Source organism: Callorhinus ursinus, unplaced genomic scaffold, assembly GCF_003265705.2.
Source record: "Callorhinus ursinus isolate GAN/ISIS: 27379988/994484 unplaced genomic scaffold, GSC_fseal_2.0 scaffold10, whole genome shotgun sequence".
Lineage (NCBI taxonomy): Eukaryota > Metazoa > Chordata > Mammalia > Carnivora > Otariidae > Callorhinus > Callorhinus ursinus.
In genome coordinates, this window is record NW_027397072.1 from 81,488,756 (window position 1) to 81,515,596 (window position 26,841).

General features: G+C 42.7%; 1 protein-coding gene across 12 annotated transcripts in view; it reads left to right on the forward strand.

The window, feature by feature from the left end:
• Positions 1-8,889: 8,889 nt before the first annotated feature.
• Positions 8,890-26,841, forward strand: part of IL1R1 (interleukin 1 receptor type 1) — a 69,945-nt gene continuing 51,993 nt past the window's right edge. For all 12 annotated transcript variants that reach the window (XM_025869060.2, XM_073897898.1, XM_073897897.1 and 9 more), the window contains exon 1: positions 8,890-9,191. Coding sequence is in view for 8 of the 12 variants with exons in the window: in XM_025869058.2 (XP_025724843.1) it covers positions 9,189-9,191 (3 nt within the window). In the remaining 4 variants the exon portion in view is untranslated. The remainder of the gene's footprint in view (positions 9,192-26,841) is intronic.

Sequence of the window (26,841 nt, forward strand, 5' to 3'; positions counted from 1 at the left end):
ACCTATGTCAAAACCTAACCAAGGTCCACTTAGCAGCATATCCCAGGAGTTTAACCTTTGGCTTTTACCTCCCTGCTCCATGACAGTGTCCTTTCTTACTGCCACATCATTGAACGAGACATTTCCTCTGAGAGTCACATACATTCAATTCCTGCATGGCCAGCAGTGATGATGCCGGTTTTTTGGCAGTAATAATGGGGGAAAATACAATTTCTGTCATGGTAAAAAGAGGTTGCAGTGATGATAAAGAATGCAGGAAAGGACACCAATGTATCTATGAGGAAGAAAAATTCTCCTTGTTTATAAATTGTTTTATCTGATGAAGTTTCACTCCAACATTATTTTCTTTTTCTAAATATTTAATTTCTTTATTTATTTGGGAGAGAGAGGGAGAGCACAAGCAGGGGGGAGGGGTAAAGGGAGAGGAAGAAGCAGACTCTCCATTGAACAGGGAGTCCAATGTAGAAGTCGATCCCAGGACCCTGGGATCAAGACCGGAGCCAAAGGCAGATGCTTAACCAACTGAGCCCCTCAGGTGCCCCCGTTTTGTTTCTCTTTAAAAGAAGGAGGCAAGGAGCACCTGGGTGGCTCAGTCAGTTAAGCGTCTGCCTTCGGCTCAGGTCATGATCCCGGGGTCCGGGGATCGAGCCCAGCATCAGGCTCCCTGCTTATCAGGGAGCCTGCTTCTCCCTCTCCTGCTCCCCTTGCTTGTGCTCTCTCTCTCTCTCTTTCTCTGTCAAATAGATAAATAAAATCTTAAAAAAAAATAAAAGCAAGAAGGCAAGAGAGGGGCATTGATTTTTTTTTTTTTTAAGATTTTATTTATCTATTTGACAGAGAGACACAGCGAGAGAGGGAACACAAGCAGGGGGAGTGGCAAAGGGAGAAGCAGGCCTCCCGCAGAGCAGGGAGCCCGATGTGGGGCTCGACCCCAGGACCCTGAGATCATGACCTGAGCCGAAGGCAGACACTTAACCGACTGAGCCACCCAGGCACCCCTGATTATTTTTAAATTACAAAATACTCGAAATCTACAAAGGGATAAATGTAATGAATTAGGCTTTAAATTAAAAAACCTGTACCCATGAACCCACCAAGTAATCTGAGAAATAGAACATTATCAATGTCTTTAAGGTTTTCGGCATGCCCTTGCCCCTTCCCACTTGAGGACTGCAGTTAGAACCCGAATTTCTCATCCCAGATAAGGGCCTTTTCTCCCTTAGCAACAGATAGGGGAGAATATCAAGAAAATATCTTATTAGGAATCATCCCTTTAGACAAATAGCACTCACGTGAGGAAGACAGGAAGTTGGAGAGAAAGTGGAAACACCACTTGTAAAGGAAGAATTACTTAAAATAACTTTAGGGAACATGATTAGTTAGGATCCCTCCACATTGAGGCAACTGGAGATGAAATAATGAAACCGAGCTGGTGTTTTAAGGAGAACTACTTGTTACAAAGAACAACAGGGTTTGAAATTGAGTCAAGAACTGAGTATAGTCCCCACAGCCTTTTGCTAACCAATAGGTACGTTTGGACCTCTTTATTTTTGTGATTTCTATGACTGAAACCACGTTGGCAGTAAGCTGGAAAACGAATGTATTTTTGCTCATGAAATCTTCATCTCTGAGGATATAGGAATAATAAACGTGGAAAACTATGTATTCCAGCCACACACACACACACCCACCCCCTCCCAAGGCACTTCATAATGGCTTCTGACATTAGGCGAATTAAAATAATACAAGATCTATTGACTTCCTTGTACCGAATGTAATGGTGTTTGTGATTCCTGTAAGGATCAGCACATAAGTGCTCCATTTGTAGTGACTGAGCCTTTAATGTCATACTCTATAGATTTTTGAAGTTTCTATTTGAAGTAATAGAGACTCGTGGTGAGATATCTACAATGTACAGAAAAGTATGAAGAGGAAAACAATCCTGGGTTATTGACAATTCCTTCCTTCCCAAATAACCACTGTGAATGAGACAGAGCCATCCATCCATCCAGACTCTTAAAATGTAGTGTGTGAATATAATCTGTTTAATTTTTAAATGTAAAACAAAAGCTGCAAAGGAAACTACGTAAACTACCCATAAAGGGACTTCAGAGAAGGGGAAATGTGTCAGAATAGGAGGTGGTATGCACTACGTGATAATTTTGTACTGAAAATGATAATTAGGAAAGCCATGTCATAGCACAAAAAACTGCTTGTGATGTAATGTTAAATCAAAAGAGATCATAAAGAGGAGCACATATTGGTAGAATATGTGACTCTTGATCTCAGGGTCATCAGTCAAGCCCCACATTGGGCACAGGTTACTTAGAAAGAGAGAGAGAGAGAGAGATTACAAAGACATATGTGCATAGAAAAAAAGAGTAAATGGAAATATTCCAAAACGCTAACAATGATCGGGAAATAGGTAACAAGATCATGGAAGGACTTTCTAAACTTTATTTTCCCTATCTTCCGTATTGTGGTTATATATATATTTTTGATAACAAAATGACTTAAAAAATCTGTAGTAATCAGGGCCTTTTGAAATTTCTTACAGATTTAGTAACAGTATTAACTTCTGTCAAAGAACTATTGAAGACAAAATAGTTTCATTTAATGTTTAATGGCTCAAGAAGTCAGACACTTTTACTGGGATGGGACTCATTTAGAACTTGACATATAATGAGTACAAGTAACGTATCACCTTACCTTATTAAAGACAGTGAATTCCTTATTCACTGGAAGAACTGAAAACGGTACCCAAAATTCACATAAGTGTACAGTTAGAGAGAAAATGAGGAAAGGAGTTGAAGTTTGTAGATCTAAATTCTAGACTTGGGGAAGCCCAGGTGGCTCGGTCAGCTAAGCATCCGACTCTGATTTTAACTCAGGTCACAATCTGCCCCATGTTCGGCTCTGTGCTCAGCCGGAGTCTATTTCAATCCCTCTCTCTCTGCCCCTCCCCGACTCATGTGCATTCTCAATCTCTCTAAAATAAATAAATAAATCTTAAAAAAATAAATTCTAGACTTGGATTTGCCCTTACTAGCCCCACTTTCCTATTTCAGTGTATGAATGGTGAGAAAATGCCCTTCCTAACAGTGATTGGCCATGAGAGCAAACCAAACCAAATGAAAACAATCCACAGACTGAAAGAAAAATCAGGGGGCCAAGAAGGGATGGCAGAAGGGAGTCCTGTTAGATGTTCATGCCCACCCCAAGTGGCCTTTGTTTGAGTACTTCAGGGATGGGGCATACACATCATCTTTGGATTTGGTGCATTTCATTGCTGAGAGCTCTGTTGTTACAAAGGTCTTTCTTATACTGGCCTCCAGAACTTTCTGCCACGTTGTCCTAGTTCCATCTCTGGGTTAGGATACCTTGGCTTCTGGCATGGCCTGATGGTTTCCAGGTGTGCAGCTATCAATCCCCTTGGTTTATGGGCCAACAGGAGAGTCTGGATGGCCTTCTCAGGCCAGGAAAGCCCTCGTTATCATTTTGTCAGCATGCCACGATGGGAACATGTTTAGAAAACACTGTTCTGGAGACTGATCTTGAGAGTGACCACCCTCCCTTGTATTAGAAGTCACACTTCCACCAGAGCAGCTAAGCATGCAGTCTCTGATCGCACTCAGGATTCATCGAGGACGTCTCAGTCAATCAAGATCCCCCAGTTTGTTTGGTTTTGTCTTCCACCAATGCTTCTGCTTCTTGTGTGCCCTGGCCTGTACTTACAAAATTAGGTTTGGGAAGAAAGAATAGGGTTTTACATTTGTCTCTGTTAAATTTTGTTTTGTTAGATTGGCCCTGTGGTTCCCTCCTAACGGGATCTTTTGGGTTCCCGATTTACCCACTCAGTGAATTTTTAGTCCATTCTACCTCCGGGTCCCTCATCATGTAAACATGCCAACTTTGCCCTTAGGCTGCAGGAACTTGCACTGGGCCCACCAACTCTGCCTCCAGCCTCTAACTTGGCTTTGTTACCTTCTCTTCTCATCCATACATGGCCTTTGGAAATACTACCAGGATCTACCTCTACACTATCTGGATCTTTTTGGCAATGCTCACTTGTTAAATTTTTTGGCTTCAGATTCTTCCAGTTTGCTTTCTACCCTTGAATTTGCTTTTTTGGGGGGGAAAATGTATTCCTTCCATTTCTCCCTCCCCTCGTTCTCCTCTACTCTTGACTTACTACAACTGGTGGGTCACCCATGACCGTATGTACACCCAGCCTGGCTGCTTTTTTCCTAGGAGGGACCAGAGAGGGCACCTGAGGTTTTCCACTGGAGACCACTCTTCAGGTTGACCCATTTGTCAAGGAGCATGGGTGTTTATGAAAGTATCCAGTTCTACCAACTGTATTCTTGATTTTGCTGACAAGAAAGAGGTTTGCAAATGCTTGCATGAACTCTTGATTCACTGAGTCTGCAATGTTCTGCATTATCTCCCCATCTATAACCCCATCAAACAGATTTAATGAGCCTCCCCAGGTTGGGCTCATTCTTAGTCAACTCATGTTTTCTCTTAGTGATCATGGCTTCATTAAGTGCTAAAAGACTAGTTCTGTAATAATTCATCCAAAATCTTACCTGTTCACTAATCTGTACTTGCAAAATCCCTCAGACCCAGTGATGGATGAGGAAGCTCTCTGGACGTATGAAGTATTAAAAGATGGCATTCTCTTAAGAGGTTTGATAGGAAGCTGGAAGACATCATGTGACTTGGTGGCCTGGAAGGGTCATGTGGACAATCCGATTTGTTTATATGTTGGTTGCCTGGAGCAGGAGTGAAATCAACATGCAAGTATCAAATCAGATTCTCCCAGGGCTTAACCACAAAGGTTACAAGGCGGCCATTTGGCATGATGTGTTAATTTTCCTGTTTAAAGGAACAAAAGTTAAACTAACAGAATGTGTCACTGGAAGGCACTTCAGAGATCATGCAGACCAGTGCTCCTCAAACCTAAATATGCACATGAATCACCTGGGCACTTTTATTAAAAATGCAGATTCTAATTAAGTAGTTCTGGGGTAGGGACCTGAGAGTCTGTATTTCTGATCTGCTCCCTGTTGATGCTCTTGGCCTATGGCTACACTTTATGTCACAAGGACTTAAGACTACACCCCCCTTTTTTTTCCCAGATGTAGAAAATGAGGTCCAGAGAGGTGATTGCCCCAAAGGCGCAATGATGAAGTTAAAGCAGTTTCTTTCATTCAGGTCTGCTGGGGCCCAGGTCAGTGTCCATTTAATTGCAAAATTGCTGGACTGTAAAGCAGAGGTTTACCCTGTCTTAAGGACTCACAGCCTGTGGAAGGAGGGCCAAGGTTAGAGTCCAGGTATGGGCATGAGTGCACACAGATACACACACATGCACCCACACACAGGCTCATGCTCAAAGATATTGCATGTGCTTCTTTATATTCTCCTCTCTCATCAAATGTGGTGTGTAGGAAACACATGAATTACAAACACATTAAAGATATTCTTAAATGCAAGTCGATCCTGAATGTGTAAACTTTTTCTTAAGGATATTCTGGGAAAGTACATGAGTTGTTTCTGGCTTAAGTATAAATACAGAACGTTCTGGGGTTCTACAGAGACCATGTTACTGATAAAAGTGTGTCATAATGACGTTTTCTATAGTTTGAATAATAAAAGCTCTGGGCTTGGCTCAGTGAGTCCTATGCTCCAGCATTTATAAAGGACCCTGGAGTTTAGAGATTTTCCATTAACTTCTGGTATTGAATTTTTGTTGCCAACTATGACTTTTGTTTTTTTGAACTCCGTGGAGGAACTAAGCAACTGAGAAATCCCAGGCAGAACTGTGTGTGTGTGTGTGTGTGTGTGTGTGTGTGTGTGTGTGTTCACACATGTTAACTAAACATTGTAGATTCCTGACATTTTTTTCTCCTTGCTGAGAAGCGGAAAGAGGAAGGGAGAAGAAATTGTCGGAATGGAAAAAAGGGTCAGAAAAATCCTTGAAATGAAATCGCTCCCCTTACTGGAGGTTTAGATAAGATGATAAACGAAGCCGATTAGAGAAAAATTGGGGTCACAAACTCCTGTTTTGGGAGGCAAATACCTATGGCGGATTAAGCCCATTGTTGCATCTGTAGCCAACTATCTACTGGATAGTAAGCTTCTTGAGGCCGAGGCTGCGTCTTCTAGGTCTTTTTTCACTAATTCCAAAATGCTTAGAAGAGGGTCTTGCACCCCGTGGGAGGCCAGAAGCCTCTCAGGAATGAAATATCATTCATGTTCCAGCATCAGTCACTCCTGGCCAGCAGTCCCAGAAGCTGCTAGCATGTTTCAGAAGGTAAAAGCTGTGCCTGGGAGCTCACGAGTTGGTGTTTGTCTGGAAGTTGCAAACCACCGCTGACTGTGGCTTCTCTCCTCATCGGCCTCTTCTTGTCCACTCAGAGTCTCTGTTGGTGTTCTCTCTTTCTTTATCGGAGGAAAGAGTGGGAGGAGAAGGAGGCCAAGAAGGAGGAGGGAGAGGAGCAGGGGAGGAGGGGAAGGGAAGGGGGATAGGAGGGGATGGAGGAGCAGGGCTGAACTGGAGGCAGAAAGATAGCAAGCTGCTTGTGCAGAGGAAAAGGGGTAAGGCTCCTTCCCCTGAGATGCCCCTCTGGGAGTCTGTGTTAGGACACTTTGAAAACCCAACTTGGCTGACCTGGCTACACCAAAAGGTAGATGTTGGCTCTCATCACTGAACATTCCAGAGATAATATGGGTTGGATCAGTCTCTAGCACTTTCTCTGTAGTTCTCTGGAAACCCCTCCCTTGTGTGTGAGCTTCATTCTCAAGCTCGTTTCTCTCATCTTAAGAAGAGTTCACGTATCAGCCTTAAGTGGACGCTTCCTACCATTGTCAGGTGGAAGCCCCAAGCCTTGCTCTGACTAGACTGCCCCCTGAGCCCTTGCTAGGGCCAGGAGGATGCCGTGTGCCGCCTGGCTTTGCCCTGTGGTGCCCATCCCACGATCTCTCCAGCAGGAACGGTGGGATGACCCTGGTTGGCTCAGACCAGTGGGGCCAACCTAGAGTTGGGGATGGAATTAGTCCCTCAAGGCTCATGTGTACTCCACATCGGAGGAAGGGTGGCAAGTTCACTCTGAACTTTGAAGGTCTTCTCAACTTTCTCACTAGGATTATGTCTTTAACAATCTGTTTATTTACCAGATAGCCAAGACCTGAACACTCATGTTATAGATAGGTTTTAAAAATGTCAGCAAGGGGCACCTGGGTGGCTCAGTTGGTTGGGCATCTTCCTTTGGCTCGGGTTGTGATCCCGGGATCCTGGGTTCTCTGCTCAGTGGGGAGACTGCTTCTCCCTCTCCCTCTGCTGCTCCCCCTGCTTGTGTTCTCCCTCTGTCAAATAAATAAAATCTTTTAAAAAATAAAAATAAAAAAATAAAAATGTCAGCAAAACTACTGCAGGAATGTTGCCTTAAACCTCAAGACCGTTGTGCTTATTCTTAATGTTGTTAAAATCCCTGCCCATGGCTAAAGTAGAACATTTGGTCTCTCAATTAAATTTCATTAACCTACCAATTAATCATGGCCGTTTGGTAATTACCCAGAATGAGAAGGCCTTCCGGGACACCCTCTGGAAAGGATACCAACAAGCATGAGGAAACTGCCTTGTCCCTGAGTACATTCCCAAACAAACAGCACTGATTCCAGGTAAGACGAGAAGAGCAATGTCAGACCGGCTCATCTGGGCTCCACCCTGTCTGGGTAAGGTGTTGAAGGTGTTGACTTTTTTTACACGTTTTCTAAAATGGGTCTAAAAAATTTAAATGTCCTAGACAAATGTCTGATACATAATAAGTGGCTTCTCTTGCTATCTGTTGTTATCATGGAGGCGCCACACAGGTGCAGAGCAGGAAGAATCACCCCAGGATGCAGGGGCGGGGTATGCTTCAGTGAGTGGTGGTAAAGATCGGAAGCATGCGGAGCGGGGCAGTGAGGGGCGGGGAAATGCGCATGGGGGTGCTGTCACATTCAAAAGGATAAGGAGAGATAGTGGGAGGGTGGTGGCTGCAGAGCATGTGCAAACAAATTTTGAGCAGCGTCAGTTGGTGGCCATCCCGCTGGACAGAGCCTGAGGGGTTCTTGTGAAGGGCAGTGGGAACAAGGCAGAAAGGTATGTTGAGGCCAGCTCAGGGAGGAACCTGAAGGCCAAAATGGGAGGTTTGGTTGTGCTACAGATTTTTGAGCAGCACTGTGAAAAGCTGGGTCCCGTGTCATGCGGAGAATGTGAATCTGAATGCGGGGCATAGGAGGGGCCAAAGGAGAGAGATAAAAGAGGCAGCGGGGCAGTACCATCTCTCCTGGATGGACTCAGCTGCCTCTGGTGGAAGCCAGAGGCTCTGGCTACAGCCCTGCCCTCCCCTTCTGCCTGCCACAGTCCGATCATCACCCCAAGCCCAGGGGTGATCAGTGGGTCTCCCACCTCCAGGACGCTGACAAGAGAGCCTGGCAGTGCTCCCAGGGCCTGTGGCAGGTGAATGGGCACATCATGAAGGGGCCCCAGGGCTGAAAGATAAAAGGAACTGAAAGGTCCTCCAGGCTCTCGTCTGTGGCTTTCATTACAAGAAGGATCGGGAGGTTGGCAACCGAGGGAGAGGGTATGAGTCCCCATTCCTGGCCTTGACCCATCAAATGATGGGACCCCTGCTAGGCTGGACATGCTGGCAAGCTTTGTCTAGGTCTAACATAAAGTCACATAGGGATAGAGAAACAGGCTTGTGAAGCGTTCGATGTGAGTGTGCGGTAAAGCGTGTTGGTATTTCGTAAGCGTTTGGCACGTTTTCGGAATGATTCTGGCTGTCTGCCCAGCTCTGAGTTTCCTGTTCATAGCTCCCCACATGTGTCACTGCTGAGGATTAAAGCCCCCATAGGCTCTGACACAGACGTCACTCAGAGTCTCCTTTCTTTCAGCCGCGGTAAAACTGGGTCTGCTGACAAGATGTGAGGGACACCTCTTGTGCTGCACGGACCAGACCCAAAGCTCTCTGGAAAAAGAAAAGAGGAATTAGCAAGTCTCTCCAGGGCTGACTTCAGAATGCACTTTTGTTTTCTCAGTTGACTTATTTGGGGAAAGAAACGCTGTGGGCTTAACCCTCCAAGTCACCGCCTCCTGCAGGGCCAGCCATCCCCAAATGTGCCCACGATGAAGAAGGGAGATGGTAAGATGATTAATTGCACTTCTGGTTTTTGGTCCCATATTTTCCCCTCGTTTTCTTTTTGCTTGCTTCTATACGGATGAAAGATTTAGGAGGGACAAATGGACTTTGATAAAACTGATCATGTTACGCTGTTTGTTGAAAACAGGATTTTAAGGATTTCTTGGAGTTATGCGGCTCTGTAGGCATATTTAACCTTAAGATGTGTCTGTGAGTCATATTAGAAGATCGCCTCTGATAATGCATGTTTTACTCTATGGAAGATTAACTATGAAAGATGTGGGAAATATATTTTATAACTATACAGTACTTATAAGCCATAAATAGTTGCATGACGGTAAATTGTGAGGTTTAAGTGAAGGGTATTATAAATAAGAATCTTTTAAAAATGTTGTTGCTGATGTTAGAATTAAGACTTATTTGATCACTTTCCATTAAAATTTGTCAGTTTGAGAGGGGCACAATCTGGCCTGATGTTTGCCTGAAGGCATTGCATTACTATTAACAGATACCCACTGGTTGCATTTAAAGTTATAATGTGTTGTACTAGCAAGGCTTGTCTGTGCTTCCTCCAGTAAGGGCTTAAAATGTCATTTTAAAAGCACAGCATTTTTCCCCCCCAAGGCTTAACAAATGTTACATCCAGAGCTATAAGGAAAACTCTCAGAAGAAATGATAAACAATGTCCCGTATTTTTTTTATTAGACACGCTTGACTTCTATAATCCTATCAGTAACATTGTTGTGGGAAAGAATAAGAAAATGGGACAGAATCTGGAAGATTAAAGATAGGAAATGAGAACACAAAAATGAGAGCAAAATGAGGTTTACTGTTCAATTCAGTTCAATTCAATTGACAACTCCTTACTTTTATGCAAAGTGCTAGTTGGCGCTATGGTGAACAGAGCCTGGGGAGCTGGGTTAGGGAAGGATGTTTCAGATGGTGCAGCTTGTTTGTGAATCCCGCTACCTGCCCACGGACCACTGGAGACCACTGTGTGTGCTAGAGGCCAAGGGAGGGTTTGTGCTCCCTGGAAACATGTGGATCTTTTGGGGAAAGGAAGAAGATAATGCTGCCCAGAAGGAGCAAGGAGCACTTCTTGAGATGAATTTAATCTTCCTAATTCTGGTGATGAATTCAAAGAGATACTTACGGCCTTTCTCAAGTCAGCATCCAGTTGCTAATCTATCCCACAACACCTTCTAGGCACACGCCTGCTTGCTTACTTAGGAGAAAACCTTGCTGGGCATGGTCAAGGAATGGCTGAAATTCACTTCTAACATATCCCTTGCAAAACTGACAGGACTACTAGCACATCCTTACTGTCAGAAATAAAATAAAAGACATATAGATCAGTAAATAAGATGAAAGATAAAAACCTATCACTATGAGATAAACGCTCATTTCTTTCTACAAAAGTTGTTTGATCACATTATACAGAGAATTTATTAAGGCATGTTGGTAGATATTGGAGTGTTTTCTTTTCTGTTATCAGCATCACAAAACCAACGTACTTATAATGAAACCTTTGTGTCTCTTCTTGATTATTTCCTTGGACTATATTCCCAGAGGGAAAACCGTGGGGTCAAAGGGCATGGGCATTTTTGAAGCTCTTGATCCCTGCCACTAAATTTAATCTAGGAAAGTGCTATTAATTTACACTCCCTGCAGCACTGTATGAATACCATTTTACCACACTTTCACCAACATTAGGTTTTGGCTTTTTTTTTTTTTTAATTAATGTTTTAATCTGATAACTGGCAAAGGCTATTTTGTTGTCTTGATTTGCTTTAAAGGAAGGCTTTGTAAAACCTTTCCACTTCCTATTCTGCCCCTTTGGGTTCAGATTCTAGTCTTTTTTGGTTACTCACATCAAAGCAATCATTTCTTACAGTAACTTATGCTAACCTAATTTCTGGGGACTTTGACCTCATTTGGTGTCGCTCAGTAGGCCTGCTGAGAGCGTTGGGGACTTGGATGCTTTTATTCTGACTTTCTACCATTTGAACAACCCAGGGCAAAGCTCAGTCTTTATGATTTTATTTCCTTTTTGTCTATAAAGTTTAAAGGTAGGGACTGACGTTTCATCCCACCACACGATTGTACTGGGAACAGAGATGAGACAGAGGAAAGTTCTTTGAATAGAAAAGAAGTGAAAAAATATAAAACGGTGCAATTACGATTGCTGTTATCATGAAGTTTATTTGTATTCTCATCTTATAAAGTATGTACTTTAGATTGAAGATGGTTTCTATTTCGTTGCTTACTTATCTCACTTGCATGCAGGACAACACACCATTCTTCTTAGATTGCACTGTCGTTGACCCCTTGCTTTGCTCAGTTCTCCTTCTCAAAGGCGGGACTTGTGTGTTTCTCTCCCTAGGGCCTGGTCTGGGGTCTGATACTGAGCGGGGCTCAATGAATGTTTCTAGAATGAGTCCACAGAAGGGATCTAGGAACATTGTTACCTAACTCTGCAGGGAAAAGAATTTCTTAAAAAGGAATCACAGAAGATTTTGAAAATGGAGATTTTCTGGGGCAGGTTGATGATTTTGTTTAATTTCATTTGGGTTGGTGCCCATTTTTATTGAGTGAACCTTTAAAGCTCTTAATGGATATTAAGCAAATGAATACAAGCAAAGGGTAGAACCAGGAAAATGGAGATCATAACTTGTATGTGTAAGACTCATGGACTTGGTGTGAGGATGAAATGTGTTACAGGGGGGTACAGAGTTTCATTCTGAGCCCCAGCTCAGTGCTAGGCTGTTAGAATCAGAACCAAACTGATAGCAATTGTTTGAACTTGGTACTGGATAAATAATAATGATGGCTAATACTTAATATGTGAGATCTGGTTCCAGGTCTGAAGGCATGAGAACCAGGAGCACGTAGGGAAAATAGATGTCTCAGCTCAAGTAGTCATGCAAAGTGAATTCAACCTTTCTCTGCCTCTTTGTTCTATTTCAGCCCCCAAGGGATTGGATGATGCCCACCCACCCACACTGGGGAGAGCCTTCTGCTTTACTCAGTTCAAAGGCCTATCTCTTCCAGAAACCCATTCACAGACACACACCAGCTCACTGGGCTCAGTCAAATCAACACATAAAATTAGCCATCACACACACTAATGGTTTATAATCTTCTGCACCTTGTTCTGTATCCACCTCTAACGAGGTGCATTTTTGACCTTTCAGTGGCCTTTTTTTTTTTTTTTTTAAGATTTTGTTGCTTTATTTGACAGAGATACACAGCAAGAGAAGGAACACAAGCAGGGGGAGTGTGAGAGGGAGAAGCAGGCCTCCCGCTGAGCAGGGAGTCCGATGCGGGGCTCGATCCCAGGACCCTGGGATCATGACCTGAGCCGAAGGCAGACGCTTAACAACTGAGCCACCCAGGCACCCCTTTCAGTGGACTTTTAAGTTGTTTGCAATCTTTTGCTGTTACAACCAGTGTTGCAATGAATAACAGCCTTGCCTGTGTCATTTTGCAGAAGTGCAAACAAGCGTGTTTATTGGCTAAATTCCTAGAAGTGGAATTGCAGGTCAAAGACTTTGGAATTTGTGATTTTGATATGTATTTCAAAACTGCCCATCCACCTCCCTCCTAAATAATACTTCTGGGAATGTTAGAGAGCATGTTTCCCCATGTGCTTATCAACATAGTATGCTAGCCAACTGGTTTTTATTCAACTTTTGTGGTCTTTTGTGGGGAAGAGGTTGACTCGGTGTGTTTTTAAAATTTTCATATCTCATTTCATGATGGAGGTTTCTTTATTTAGACTTTATTTTTGACAGCAGTTTTAGGTTCACAGTGGAATTAAGGGGAAGGTATAGAGATTTCCCACATATGTTCTCCCCCCTCCCCATTATCAATAGGCTCCCCCACCCCAGGGTGGTACATTAGTTATAGTTGATGAGCCAACACTGACACATCATTATCACCCAAAGTCCGTGGTTGATTGTAGGGTTCTCTCTCGGTGTTGTGCCTTTTATGGGTTTAGACAAGTATATAATGACATGCATACATCATTATGGTATCATACAGAGTATTTTATTGCCCTAAATGTCCTCTGTGCTCTACCTATTCATTCTCCCCACTCCCAGCTGAAACCCCTGGCAACTACTGATCTTTTTACTGTCTTCATAGTTTTGCCTTATCCAGAATGCCATAAAGTTGGAATCAAGCAATGAATAATCTTTTCAGACTGGCTTCTTTTACTTAGTAGTATGCATTTAAGTTTCTTCCGTGTCTTTTCATGGCTTGATAGTTCATTTCTTTTTAGTGCTAAGTAATATTCCACTGTCTGGATGTACCACAGTTTATTTATCCGTGCATCTACTCGATAATATGTTGGTTGCTTCCAAGTTTGGGCAATTAATGAATAAAGCTCCTATAAATATCTATGTTCAGGTTCTTGTGTGGATGTAAATTTTCAACTCTTTTATGTAAATACCAAGGGACACAGTTTCTGGATTGTGTGGTAAGTCTGTTTTTAGGTTTGTAGGAAACTGTCTGTCTTCCAAAGTGGCTATGCCATGTTGCATTCCCAGCAGCAATGAATGAGAGTTCCTGTTGCTCCATATCCTCACCAGCATTTGGTGTTGTCAATGTTCTGGATTTTGGCCATTCTAATAGGTGTGTAGCGGTATTGAGATTGTTTTAAAAATTGTTTGTGATCATAATTTTGGTTTGCTCAGTGATTGTTTTTTGAGGCCATGCTGGGTGTCTAGCCATGGGATGCCATAGTGGGTGAGGGTGATCTGGCTGCTGCCTGCAAGGGCCACACAAAAAAACTGGGCAGCAGTTTGTATTACACCCATAGCGATTAGCACCATGAAAGAGGCAGACTGGTGCTAAGATGGTGACTGATGAGCCGAGCTCTGCCTTAGCCTGGTGGTGGGAGTCCTGGTAGAGGAGGGTGAGTTCTGAGGCACACAGGTGGAAGGCAGAGAGAACAGTGGTGTAGAGCCCTGTTGGAGGAACAGAAGAAGATATGTACAGGGCTGGCCAAGTGTGCGGGAGGGGGTTGGAGGTGAGCTTGGAAACAGGGGCAGGGGGCAGATCACTGTGGGCATTTGGGGTCCCTGTCAAGAGATTGGATTTTATTCTGAATTTTGGGGAGTCTTCAGTTATGGGCTGGAAAGATGGTGGCAGAGTCTGTCAAATCTTACCCACATAGACTATAAATGTTCACCTGGGTGATGGATGCCGTGGGGAGAAGTCATTGTATTTGCCCCAAGAGATAGTGACATGGGTGACCTCTGGCAGAGGGCTGGCTGGCACCCAGGATGCTTCACTCTCTTGTCCAGCCATGAATTCCTGCGTGTGTGTGACAAGTGACAAAAGCTTAGTCTAAACATGTCCATGGAGACACACCACAAATACACATTATACCTCTCCCAGAGATAAAACTCAGTTTACAAAGGCCTTCTCCTTCATTATCTCACACCTTACTAAATTAATCGATCATTTTGACAAATTGTTGTTGCCATGTCCGGTCTGGGCTAGGCCCTGTGCTCCGTGCTCTCAAGAGGAAGAGGAACAGGAGGTGGGAGGCAAAATAGAAAGATTTAGAAAATGAGCAGCAGCTTACAGTCCAGCTTTGAGACCGAAGCAAATGTCAGCAACCGAAAGGAAGGCAGGAAAGAAACAGCAAAAGTGCCTGCCACTTCTGGGTTCCAGAGGAGGACTCTGGCTTTGCAGTGTGGGCCACTCGTGTGCCCGAGGGTCGGCTTCATGCTGAGGAGCTCTCCCAGGACCAGAGCTTCTCCCACATCCTTCCCTGGAGGTACAGGTAGGGTTATTATTCTAACTTCAGAGGTGAAGAATCGAGAGCTTTCCTCAAGGCCACTGAGTGGGTCAGGGGCAGAGTGGGACTGTCCTCTGAGCACTGAAGCCGTGGCTTTCTGTGGTCCAGAAGAGAGCAAATTCTAAGTTTTATTCTCTGGGGAAGGCCCTGAGGAGAGGGCTTCTCTCTACTATGTATCCTCTTTCACTCTGGTCCCTCTGGTTCCAGTCTGATGGAGTTGCTTTGCTTATGAGTCTGCAGTGCTGGGAGAGTCCTGCAGAAGGGGTGTGGATGGACCACAGCCTCAGGTGCCTAATGGTAAGGCTAGAAGCCAAGAAGCACTGCCATTTTGTGAAGAAACATAGGGGACCAAGACAAAGTATTGATGATTGGGTGGATGCTCAGTTTCATCTCAGTGGCACAGGTGGTCATTTGTGGCCAGAGCAGAGTGGGGATTAGTGTGTGTGTGTGTGTGTGTGTGTGTGTGTGTGTGTGTGTGTGTGTGTGAGATCTGGGATGAAGGCTCCAGGATCTGTTGGCCCCAAAAAGGTGTGAAGGGATGCAGGTTTCTGTGGACATAGGAACATGGAAGTAGGAAGCAGGAAGACTATGAGGTCGGTTTCTTAACTTAAGCTCAGGAAGCTTCTCCTCTTGGTCCAGGGAAAAGAGGGCAGGTTTGCTTCTGAGATGAAAGGACTCCTCAGGTGAATTCTAGGTACTCAACCCGGACAGAATTGTCCAATCAAAAGCAATGTGGGGAAGGGGATTGCTAAGTGAGAATGGCAGATAAGAAAGGCAGCAAAAGGAAAATTTACCAAAAAAAAAAAAAAAAGAGTCCAGAAACATATTTGTAAAATTTGAAATATGTCTGTGCTAATTATAATTGAAATAAATATTTTAGGATTCCTAGATTGTTAGGCTTTTGGTTTTCTTACATCTGTGTTCAGTTGGTCCATAACAATGGGATGGTTTGCTTTAAAGACTAAAATTTCAGAAAGGATTTTAGCAAGTTTGATGTCTGAAGCCATCAGGCATTCCTGGAATGAATGATTGATTGAATGAATGAATGAATCAATCAACCAGTGAATGAATGAATGACATTGCTCTAGAACTAGGTGATGGCATGTTTGTGTCTTTTGTGGATGTCTGCCTCTTTTTATAGTTTGAGGGGGGAAATTATTGGACTGTGCTTATAAAGTATCCCCTATCTTGTTTCTAAAGATGCTGAACCTCTTGACAATGAGTTCCTTCTTGACTGAGGTAAGCAGTGTTGCTTTTGATGACTGTAGCCGCTCAGTCATTTTTGCCAACAGCATATTCCAACATGGGCCACAAAACCAACACATTCCAAAGCCATGAGTGCATCCCCCCAAAACTGATGTGGCTTCCCTAATTCTGTTCCCGGAGTTAGTGAGAGGGTAGCACTTGACTGGAAATCCTGGGGCAACTTTTCATAGATCTTTTATTATTATTACTTCATTTGTTGGCTTCTTGATCTCTTTGCTGTGGGCCAACTGGCAGCCGCTCTACCCTGGGAATACCAGCAACGCAGCACCCTGCCGCCCCGCCCCGATCTGTCTCCTCCCTATGATTGCTGGGTGCTTTTCAGACATTACCTGTGTTCCTTACACAGATTTGGACTGAGGGAGACAGAGACCCAGAGACAGCAGGTGGTTTCTCAAGATGGTAGAGGCTGATTAACAGAATCAGGATATGAACATGTGTCTGGTGGACTCCCAAACTTCTTTGTATTTCATTGTGCTGAAATGATAGGAGAACTTGAAGAAGGGAAACACAAGTGTATGGAATTGTTCTTTTTCAGATGTGGTTAAGGTAGTCATATTTTTATGAGTGTTGACATTTTTCAGAGTATGTTCACAGGAAGCATGTGATTAAGGCTCCCTCCTTCCACCTCTGATGGGAATTTATCATCCAAACTGGTACATGCTATCTGTAAGCTAGTTTTTTAAAAAGGTATTATATGCAAGGGTTATTTTCTATGCTCTGAAATGGTCAGTAGGTAATATTTAAACTAAAATCAATACAAAGAAATATATATATAATAGTAAGGTACAAATTAACTTGATAGATATTTCTCTGGAATGATTCAACAGATGCTGCCTGAAGTAGGTGGGAGAAACCTGGTTTTGCAAATACTATCGTCTGTCCATTAAAGAATAATCTGTATATCAAAAAGGCAACTGATAACAGGTGTTGGCAAGATTGTAGAGAAAAGGGAAGCCTTGTGCACTGTTGGTGGGAATTTAAAGTGGTACAGTTACTGTTGAAAATAGTATGGAGGTTCCTCAAAAAAATTAAAAGTAGAACTACCAAATGATCTAGCAATCCCACTTCTGGGTGTATATCCAAGGAAATAGAAACAGGATCTTGAGGAGATATCTTCACTGCCATGTTTATTGCAGCATTATTCACAATAGCCAAGGTCTGGACACAACCTAAGTATTCGTCAACAGGTGAATGGATAAAGAAGATGTGGTATACATATGCAGTGGGATATTATTCAGCCATGAGAAAGAAGGAAATCCTGCCGTATACATATACAACCAACCATAACATGGATGAAGCATTAGGCTAAGTGAGATAAGCCAGACAGAGAAAGACAAAGATTGTATGATATCGCTTACATGTAGTCTAAAAAAACTGAACTCAGAGCAGCAGAGCAGAGTGGTATTACCAGGGGCTGAGGGGAAATGCGAGGGAAGTGGAGAGATTTTGATCAAAGGTTAAAAACTTCTGGTTATGAGATTGACAGTTTTGGGGATCTAAGGTACAACATGGCGATTATAGCTAATATATCATATTACATACTTGAAAGTTGTCAAGAGAGTGGATTGTAAATGTTCTCACCACAAAAAAGTAGTGGTAATTATATGTTGGGTTGGAGGTGTTAGCTCATGGTATGGTGGTAATCATTTTGCAATATATAAATGTATCAGATTAACACCTTGTACACTTTAAACTTACACAAGATTATATTGATATACATATACATTACACAGTTATATTGATGTACATATACATAACACATATAATGTAGCTGGGAATGCAAAGACTCATGGGATTTCTTTCCTAGAAGGAAATATATGATTATAATCTGTGGTGATAGAATGTGTGCTTAGATTTCATTGATTTAAAAAATCTCATGTGAACTTGCCGTGACTACCTCTTTTGAATACATTTCCCCCAAGGATTAAGCATTTCTCTAGATTAACACAGTGGGTTACTGAGCTGACTCACAAGGAGAAAGGGAGGTTACGGTTTTGCTATTGTAATAATGTGGGAAATTACACCCAACATCACTCACCATGCTTGAGTATTTATCATTAACCTCAAATTCTGAGATTTATTTAACTGCAAGATCAGAGTTCTAAACTTCTTTTTCCGCATTGAAATTGTTAAGAATACTGGTAAGATAACGTGACAAGTGTACAGGAACTACGTTCACAAGAAAGTGAGAAATGCTGCGGGAGGGAGGGAGGGGTGGTGGAGACAGGTACTTCCTTGAGTCTGGAACTGATGTCCAAATTGTAAATTATTGTTTTAGGGAAACCTGTTGTGTGTCCCTGAGGCTGAACTCTCTCTTCCTTTACCTGGCCACAGTCTGCTGGGGCCCTGTAGAAAATGGGTTTTGCTGTGTTAGTGAACCACAGTTTTGTACAAATAGAATAATCCAGGTCTGCTGGATAGGATCACCCTCTATGGTCTAGGTCAGAGGTCATCAATCCTGGCTGCATGTTGGAATCACCTGGGGAGCTTTAAAAAAATACTGCTGCCCGAGTCCCACCATCAGAGGTTCTGATGTGATTGGTCTGGGTCTCAGCATAGGGATTAAAAAAAACTCACCAGGTGGTTTTACCATGCAGCTGGTATAATGTGGGTTGAGAACCACTGACCTGGGAAGTAGACAGCCATAAATTCAGTAAATTACATGAGTAAACAAGAAGCTGACTAGAACAAGCCTGTCCAGAGCGATTGCCAAATCCTACCTGCTGGGGGAATTGAGTCCATTTCCCAGAAAACCTTGTCCCCAGAAGTTATCAAAGGCTCTCTCTGTCCTGTCCGTGTGGTTTGAATTTTCTAAGGCATGGTGGGCATTCATCGTGTAAATGTCGCTGCTGTCATTTATTTGGCAAAGATGCAAATGTCTACTCAGTTCAAGTTACAGTCAGTCAGAGAAAAGAGCCTACTTCTAAGCATTTGAGTATCAGGGGAGTGAAGGGCTCATGTAAAATGAAATTGGGGGTTGCCAGTGCCATCAGAGGGTGGGAGGTGAAGCCAAGGGTTCAGGGGAGTGGGAGAGAGTAGTCCCCCCTTTCCCCTGGTCGGAGGGGTGGGAAAACCCTCTGGAAGGAGCGCACAGTATTTGGGAAGGACTTGGAAGGGTGGGGAGGAGCACTTGAACTGGAGGAGGAAGGGTGACATTCTCGGGGGAGGGAAAGAGGTAGCCCCTGGGAAAACTGGCAAGGAGGCAAATGTCTGCACAGAGGTAGGGTCAGGGGAGAGCAAGGTGGCTCTAGGACCTGAAACCGAGGGATCTGGCTTCATCCCAGAGCAGTGGGGGACCCTGCACAGCAAGGTTTGACTGCCAACGCTGAAGCAAAGGGCAAGTAGGGGCTTGCCTGGTATTACTTATTCAGCTAACATGGATCATTCGGAAGAAAAGTGTGTTTGGGTCTAACCATCCATTTTGACGAGGTGAGAAAGGAGCCCGCATAGGTTACACAGGCCGGTTTTGCTTTGACAATTGGGTGTGTTGCGTGCAGGTGGTTCAGACTTTAATCTCCTCTCTAGCTTCTCCTGCTTCCTTTGTTCCTCCCCCGTCCTCCTGAGGAGGAAATGTACGAACTCCCCCCTTACCACTCCCCCACCCACGTGATCTTGTCTAGAGGAGTAACGGCGAAACTCTGAATATACAAAGATTAGGTATGTTTCCTTTGAGGTTCTTTGGAGTGTATTGCTTCTTGGAGAAACAAACTCTTTCATGGATGAGAGAAAGAACAGGGGCATATGAATCGTGAAGGTGACTGGGTAGACGATTTTCTGTGATTTGTCCCAACTTTGAACGTGTAAACCACAGATTGTAAAGTCATAAACAAGAATAATCTTTCTATAAAATTTTAAATATTAGAATTCCATCAAATTACACCTTGTTCTTGAGCGGATAAACTTTAAGCTTTTTGTCATTTGTAGAAATATGAATCCGAACTTCTACACTAATCAATAAATATTTAATTCCTCAGCAGTGAAAAAAAAAAAAAAGGTTAGGTATGGCCATTAAGAGGTTTGTTGGTTAGCATGGTATTTACTTAACAAATTGGGATCACATTGGCTGTTAAGTAAATACGGCAACTTCTTTTTTTCTTCTTCTTTTCAAAATACAAAAATAAACTGTAAACGTAAGCTAGATTTTGGAATAAATGGCCAACACACTTCTGCAAATGATGTTTCTGGATTAATTTTATTGCATCCAAATGTTCTTCAGTGTATTTTGGGAATGTTATTTATAAGAAAGTCTCTAAGTGCTGCTAGTGCATCAGCCTAAAAGGGGAGTAGACATCACTCTCCCTATAGTTGAGATCACTTTGTCTAAGTCTGACTTTAAGGTGTCAAAATAATATTTACTGAGTGCTTTGCATTGTGTGAGACACGTTGGAGGATACAAAAAAATTTAAAAATAAAAATAAAATTAAATTAAAAGGGTGGTCATTGTCCTGAAAACCTCTTGAGTTTGCTTTTTTTCTCCCTTTCTCCCATTGGAAGAAACAAGGGAAATCAGGAAATCATGTTAGCAGACTTTCTATACTTGATCCTAGTGTGTTTATGACCAGGCTACATTTTTCTTTTTCTTTTTTTTTGTTTCAAATCTTTATTTAAATTCTAGTTAGTTAACATATGGTGTAATATTGGTTTCAGGAGCAGAATTTAGTGATTCCTCACTTACCTATAACATCCAGTACTCATAATAACAAGTGCCCTCCTTAATGCCCATCACCCATTTAACCCACCCCCCACCCATCTCCCTTTCAGCAACCCTCAGTTTGTTCTCTGTAGTTAAGAGTCTCTTATGTTTGCTTCTCTTTCTCTTTTTTCTTTCCCATGTTTTTTTTTTTTCTTTCCCATATGTTCATCTGTTTTGTTTCTTAAATTCCACATATGAGTGAAATCGTATGATATTTGTCTTTTCCTGCGTGACTTATTTTGCTTAGCATAATACTCTCTGGCTCCGTCCACGTCATTGCAAATGGCAAGATTTCATTCTTTCTTAAAGATTTTTATTTTTTTATTTATTTGAGAGAGAGAGAGATTGAGAGAGAACACAAGAGGGATTAGGGTCAGAGGAGGAAGCATACTCCCTGCCGAGCAAGGAGCCCAGTGCGGGACTCCATCCCGGGACTCCGGGATCATGACCTGAGCTGAAGGCAGTCGTTTAACCAACTGAGCCACCCAGGCTCCCGATTTCATTCTTTCTTATGGCTAAGTAATATTCGACTGTATATATATATATATATATATACATACATACACACCACATCTTCTTTATCCACTCATCAGTTGATAGACATTTGGGCTCTTTCAGTAATTTGGCTATTGTTGATAATGCTGCTATAAACATCAAGGTGCATGTGCCCCTTCGAATCTATATTTTTGTATCCTTTGGATAAATACCTAGTAGTGCAATTGTTGGGTCTTAGGGTATCTCTATTTTCAACTTTTTGAGGAACCTCCATACTGTTTTCCAGAGTGGTTGCACCAGTTTGCATTTCCACCGACAGTGTAAGGGGGTTCCCTTTCTCCGCATCCTCACCAACAGCTTTTGTTTCCTGTGTTGTTAATTTTAGCCATTCTGCCAGGCATGAGGTAGTATCTCATTGTAGTTTTGATTTGTATTTCCCCGATGATAAGTGATGTTGAGCATTTTTTCATGTGTCTGTTGGCCATCTGTATGTCTTCTCTGGGTAAATGTCTATTCACGTCTTCTGCCCATTTATTAACTAGATTATTTGTTTTTTGGGTATTGAGTTTGAGAAGTTCTTTATATATTTTGGATACTAACCTTTTATCAGGTATGTCATTTGCAAATATCTTCTCCCGTTCTGTAGGCTGCAAAGGTCTTCTCAACTGTTTCCTTTGCTCTGCAGAAACTTTATATTTTGATTAAGTCCTAGTAGTTCATTCTTTGTTTCCTTTGCCTCTGGAGATGTGTCTAGCAAAAAGTTGCTATGGCTGAGGTCAAAGAGGTTGTTGCCTATGTTTTCCTCTAGTATTTTAAAGGTTTCCTGGCTCATATTTAGGTCTTTCATCCATTTTGAATTTATTTTTGTGTATGGTGTAAGAAAGTGGTCCAGTTTCATTCTTTTGCATGTGGCTGTCCAGTTTTCCCAACACCATTTCTTGAAAACACTGCCTTTTTTCCATTGGATATTCTTTTCCGCTTTGTGGAAGATTGGTGGACCATAGAGTTATGGGTCTATTTCTGGGTTTTCCATTCTGTTCCATTGATCTATATCCATACTGTCTCGATGACTACACAAACTACATTTTTCTAGGTAAAATTTGCACATCTCTATTTTCTTATTTCTGCTTCTAATTGTTCTCATGTTAATTTGTTATTGCAATAAGTGTTTGACCTAGTTTGAAAGACTCTAGTGATAAATAGGGAAGGGAAAGAAAACATTTTAAAAAGATAATGCTATTTCCATATGAGTCTTAGATACATGACAAAGTAAATATTGTAAGGTCTTAGTTTTAACTTCTTGGTCTTAAATATTGGGAAGTAATGTCCCAAATCTCATCAAACACACATCCAATTTTGGATGGGGAAGGCACCCTGACTCTACACTTGAAATCATAGTACCTTCTCCACTTCTCTTTGGGGGACCAAAAATAATAACGCAAAGCACCTACCATGTGCCAGCTACCACAACAGCCACTTTACCTCTGCTTCCACCATCCTGGCAAGGTGAGGGAGAGGGGAACTGAAGCTGATGTAGCCCATCTGGAAAGAGCAGAGCTGGAGGCATCTTGGTCTCTCTTATCGGTGGGTTAATGCTGTTTGTGATGTCCCCATGCATGGTAGTTTATTGCTTGGCTCTCTCGTTGACATCACAAAATCAAGTGGTTGCATATATTACTGTTAGTTACCTCCGACTTCTCAGACTATGAAACAGCTGCCAAATTTTCTCTTCAGTTACATCTATACTCGAAGAGCTGCCTTTGAGTCTCCATCCTAATTTTCTTCTGGCTTGTTCCCTGCTTATTTGTTTATGTAGGTGAGTCTCACCTTGTGACTTGGGCAATTGAGGCAGCTTATTGTGTGTTTACATGTGTGTCCAAGTCTGTATGCCCCTTGGGGTTGTGTAACGTGGGCTTCTCGGAAATGGCCTTTGTGGGTGGAGGACACTACTGGGCAGAAAACATTTACTCTGTTCCGAACACTTGAGTTTCAAGGGTTATCCTCACTTATTAAGACTTTGGAAAAGTGCCAAAGCTGCTACTTCCTGGGAGTTAGCCATCAAACTCAGTCCTCTGGCATGGTAAAGAATGTTTTGCAATATATCAAGAAAAAATATATAAACATATTGCTCCAAATAAGAGTACAACTTTGGAAGCAAAGAAAAAATTTGCCAGAGGTTAATGGTAAAAACTGTAACGTCATGCTGAAGTTAGGTTGGAACTTCTTTTCAATAACTCAAGCATACCTAATTATAACATAAGCTCCTTACTGAGCTTCAAAAATATGCCTTTGTCCAAGGTGAGTTTCCCTTTGTACTCTCCTGTGAAATTGGAATATTTATCATGGAAACCACATTGAATTCCCTTTGGTCTATCAAAAATTAGAAAACAAATTGTATGCAGTTGGTAGGTTATTGTTTCAAACATAACGCCATCAGATTAACTTCTGGAACTGAAATCCGGACGACACCACCTCACAAGGCAGTTGTAACATTCATTTAAGCCCCAGGTGTTGAGAAAGATGTCAGGTACACCTGGTGCCAGATGTCCTTCTCAGTCTAGCAGGGACAGAGTTTGGAGTATTAGTGGGAATGACATAGTAAGTGCAAACCATTTGCTCTTAGCTGTGCAGGTGGATTTTAGTTGGAAATCATTCTCATGGTCATAAATCCCTTCAGAGAACTCTGTAAAGGCTCCTTTGGCAACACAGGTGGACAAATGGTTTGGTCTGTACTAGCTCAATCAGAGTTTCCTCCTGAAGTCTCAAAGCTTTCAGTTACCACCTCAGTATAACTCACTTTCACATGCTTATTTGACTAGATCAACCTTCACCTCCGTCACGTGGTCCTTCATGTGAAAATACTTTAGCACAGAGACTTGATATGTGTGTGATGTGAGCCTGTGAATGTTGTGTTTGTTGTATGTTTTGGGGGTATGTGTTGTATGAGTGTGTTTGTGTGTTGTGTGTGTATTGTATGTTGTATGGCTGTGTTGTGTGACTGTTTTTTGTGTGTCCTGTGTGTCGGTGAGTGTTGTGTGTGAGTGTATATATTATGTGTGTGTTGTGTTTGTTGTGTGTGTGTTATGAATGTTTTCTGTGTTGTGAATGTTTTATGCATTGTGAATGCTTTATGTATTGTGTGTATGTGGGTTGTGGGAGTCCCCAGTGCCTAGCATGTATTTTATTTTTTATTTTTTTTTTAAAGATTTATTTATTTATTTGAAAGAGAGAGAATGAGAGAGAGAGAAAGCACATGAGAGGGGGGAGAGTCAGAGGGAGAAGCAGACTCCCTGCTCAGCAGGGAGCCCGATGTGGGACTCGATCCCGGGACTCCAGGATCATGACCTGAGCCGAAGGCAGTCGCTTAACCAACTGAGCCACCCAGGCGCCCCGCCTAGCATGTATTTTAGCAGGTGCTTGGTAATATTTGTTCCATGAAGAAAGGACGTAATTCCTTCATAATTCCCATGAAGCTTGCTGACTGTCAGTTCCTTGATGGGAGGGTCTGTCTCCTGTTCATTTTTCTGTCCTTCAGTGTTATTCTGAGGGAGGCAATGCTGACGTAAGGCAAGTAAGTGCAGGGGCTCAGATGAGAAGTATATGTAGTGTAGCTAACCACAGTCTTGCTCTCAAGCTCGGTCTTCCTGAGGCAGACACGTTTTCCACATTCACTTTCTTATATACTATAGAGTTTCCTTCTTTATTATGTTTACTGTCTATTGTCTGTCTGCACCTAAGAGAATGTAAGCTCCATGTGGGTAGGGATTTTGTCTGCTTTATTCCCAGATATATCCCAAGTACCTAGAACACTGCCTGGTATGTAGTATGTGCTAAATAACCATTTATTGAATGAATAAATGTAAGAAGAGAGGAGTTCCAGCATGTTGGGTCCCAGTCAAGGTTTTTAGCCAAATACAGGTGTTGTCTCAGTCACAATTTACTTTCAGTATCAGTAAGTCTTGGTAGATAGCCTTTCAGGGTTTCTGCCTCTTGCTTTTTTTCTGGTCCTCTCCCTAAGGTTGATCTAACACCAATAGGGATTGCTTCCCGTGCTGGCATTGTGAAGGGGGTCCCAACCCAAGCTGGCCCTGGTGAGATGTCTCATTCCACTTGGTCAATGGTGGCAGCCCTGTCCTTGGGTCTCTGCTGCAGTTTGTCTACCGTATGTCTATTGTGGTGTGACAGGTGTCACCTGGGTCTGGGCCATCAAGCTACCCAGTGCTGATAACTCTAAGCCTTGCCACTACGGCAGATGTGCAGCATCTACAGGTCCCTGGACTCCATCCATCTTCCTGGTGTTAGGAATTCACCCTACTGGTGGCAACTCACTCAGCTGTGTGATCCTCCTTGGCTAGCTGGAAGCCAGGTCTCGCTCTGCGCCCACCTTCTCTGAGGGAATTGCCATCTGCCCAGGCTACCTCAAGGGGAGGAGGCCACCCGCCCTCTGACCATAGGTTTCTGCTCCCCCTTCCAGATGTGACTGTAGGAGCTGAGCTTTTACTTTCTCCTTTTTCTGTTTCTGTGGGCTCTTCCCATCAGTTTCAGGATATTCCCCACCCAGCTGTGTGGTAGAAAGTCTCTGCCACCCGAGTCTAGCCCTGCTTAGTCTTTGGTGTATGGATCCAAGGCTGCCTCCCTGACTTTTAAGAGGTGAAGTCCAGTTTGCAGAGCTCCAAATAAATCCCTTTTTTTCTCTCAACAAATCCCAGCACCCTTTTCCAGTACATTTTTAAGATTCACCTTGCAATAGATGATAGGTCATAGTTAATTGGCAGCATTTTTTTCATTTCTCTTACACATATTACAGTGAATGACATTTTAGCTTAGGCTATTGCCTGGTCATGGCCTTAGACTCTAGTCTGGAGTTCAAAGATGAGCAATACCTTCTTTGTTCTAGCCTCCGTCTTCCTCTTCCCAAGGTAATGGATGCCTCTTTTTCAAAGGTATGAAGCCACTGGGCAAGCAGACCCAAAGGGTGACCCGGAAAAAATATATGTTGTTTATATATTCAAGAAATATAAATCCTAGTATATAGGATCATTCTCTGAATTAATATAAATGGGATAGGAACAACTTAATGCAATAGACTGGCTTCCATGCTATACCCTGGAATGCAGCAAAAGAAAATATGGACCCATCTCAGAGAAGCCCAGTCTGCCATACAGCAAAGGCTGTGGGCCAGTCACAGTCCCTGAGAGGTCCTGGTGCAGGGTGAGGATGAAGACCCCCCAAACTGATGCCATTAAATATGAGAATAACCCTCCTGTCTGATTCCTTGATCATTCAGAACACTTCTGATGATATCTTGGTTTCTCCGTGTGTCCTTTCTGAAAGAAGAAAATGTGTTATCAGTAAATAATAATACCTTGTCCCTTTGGCAGTCCTTCTTT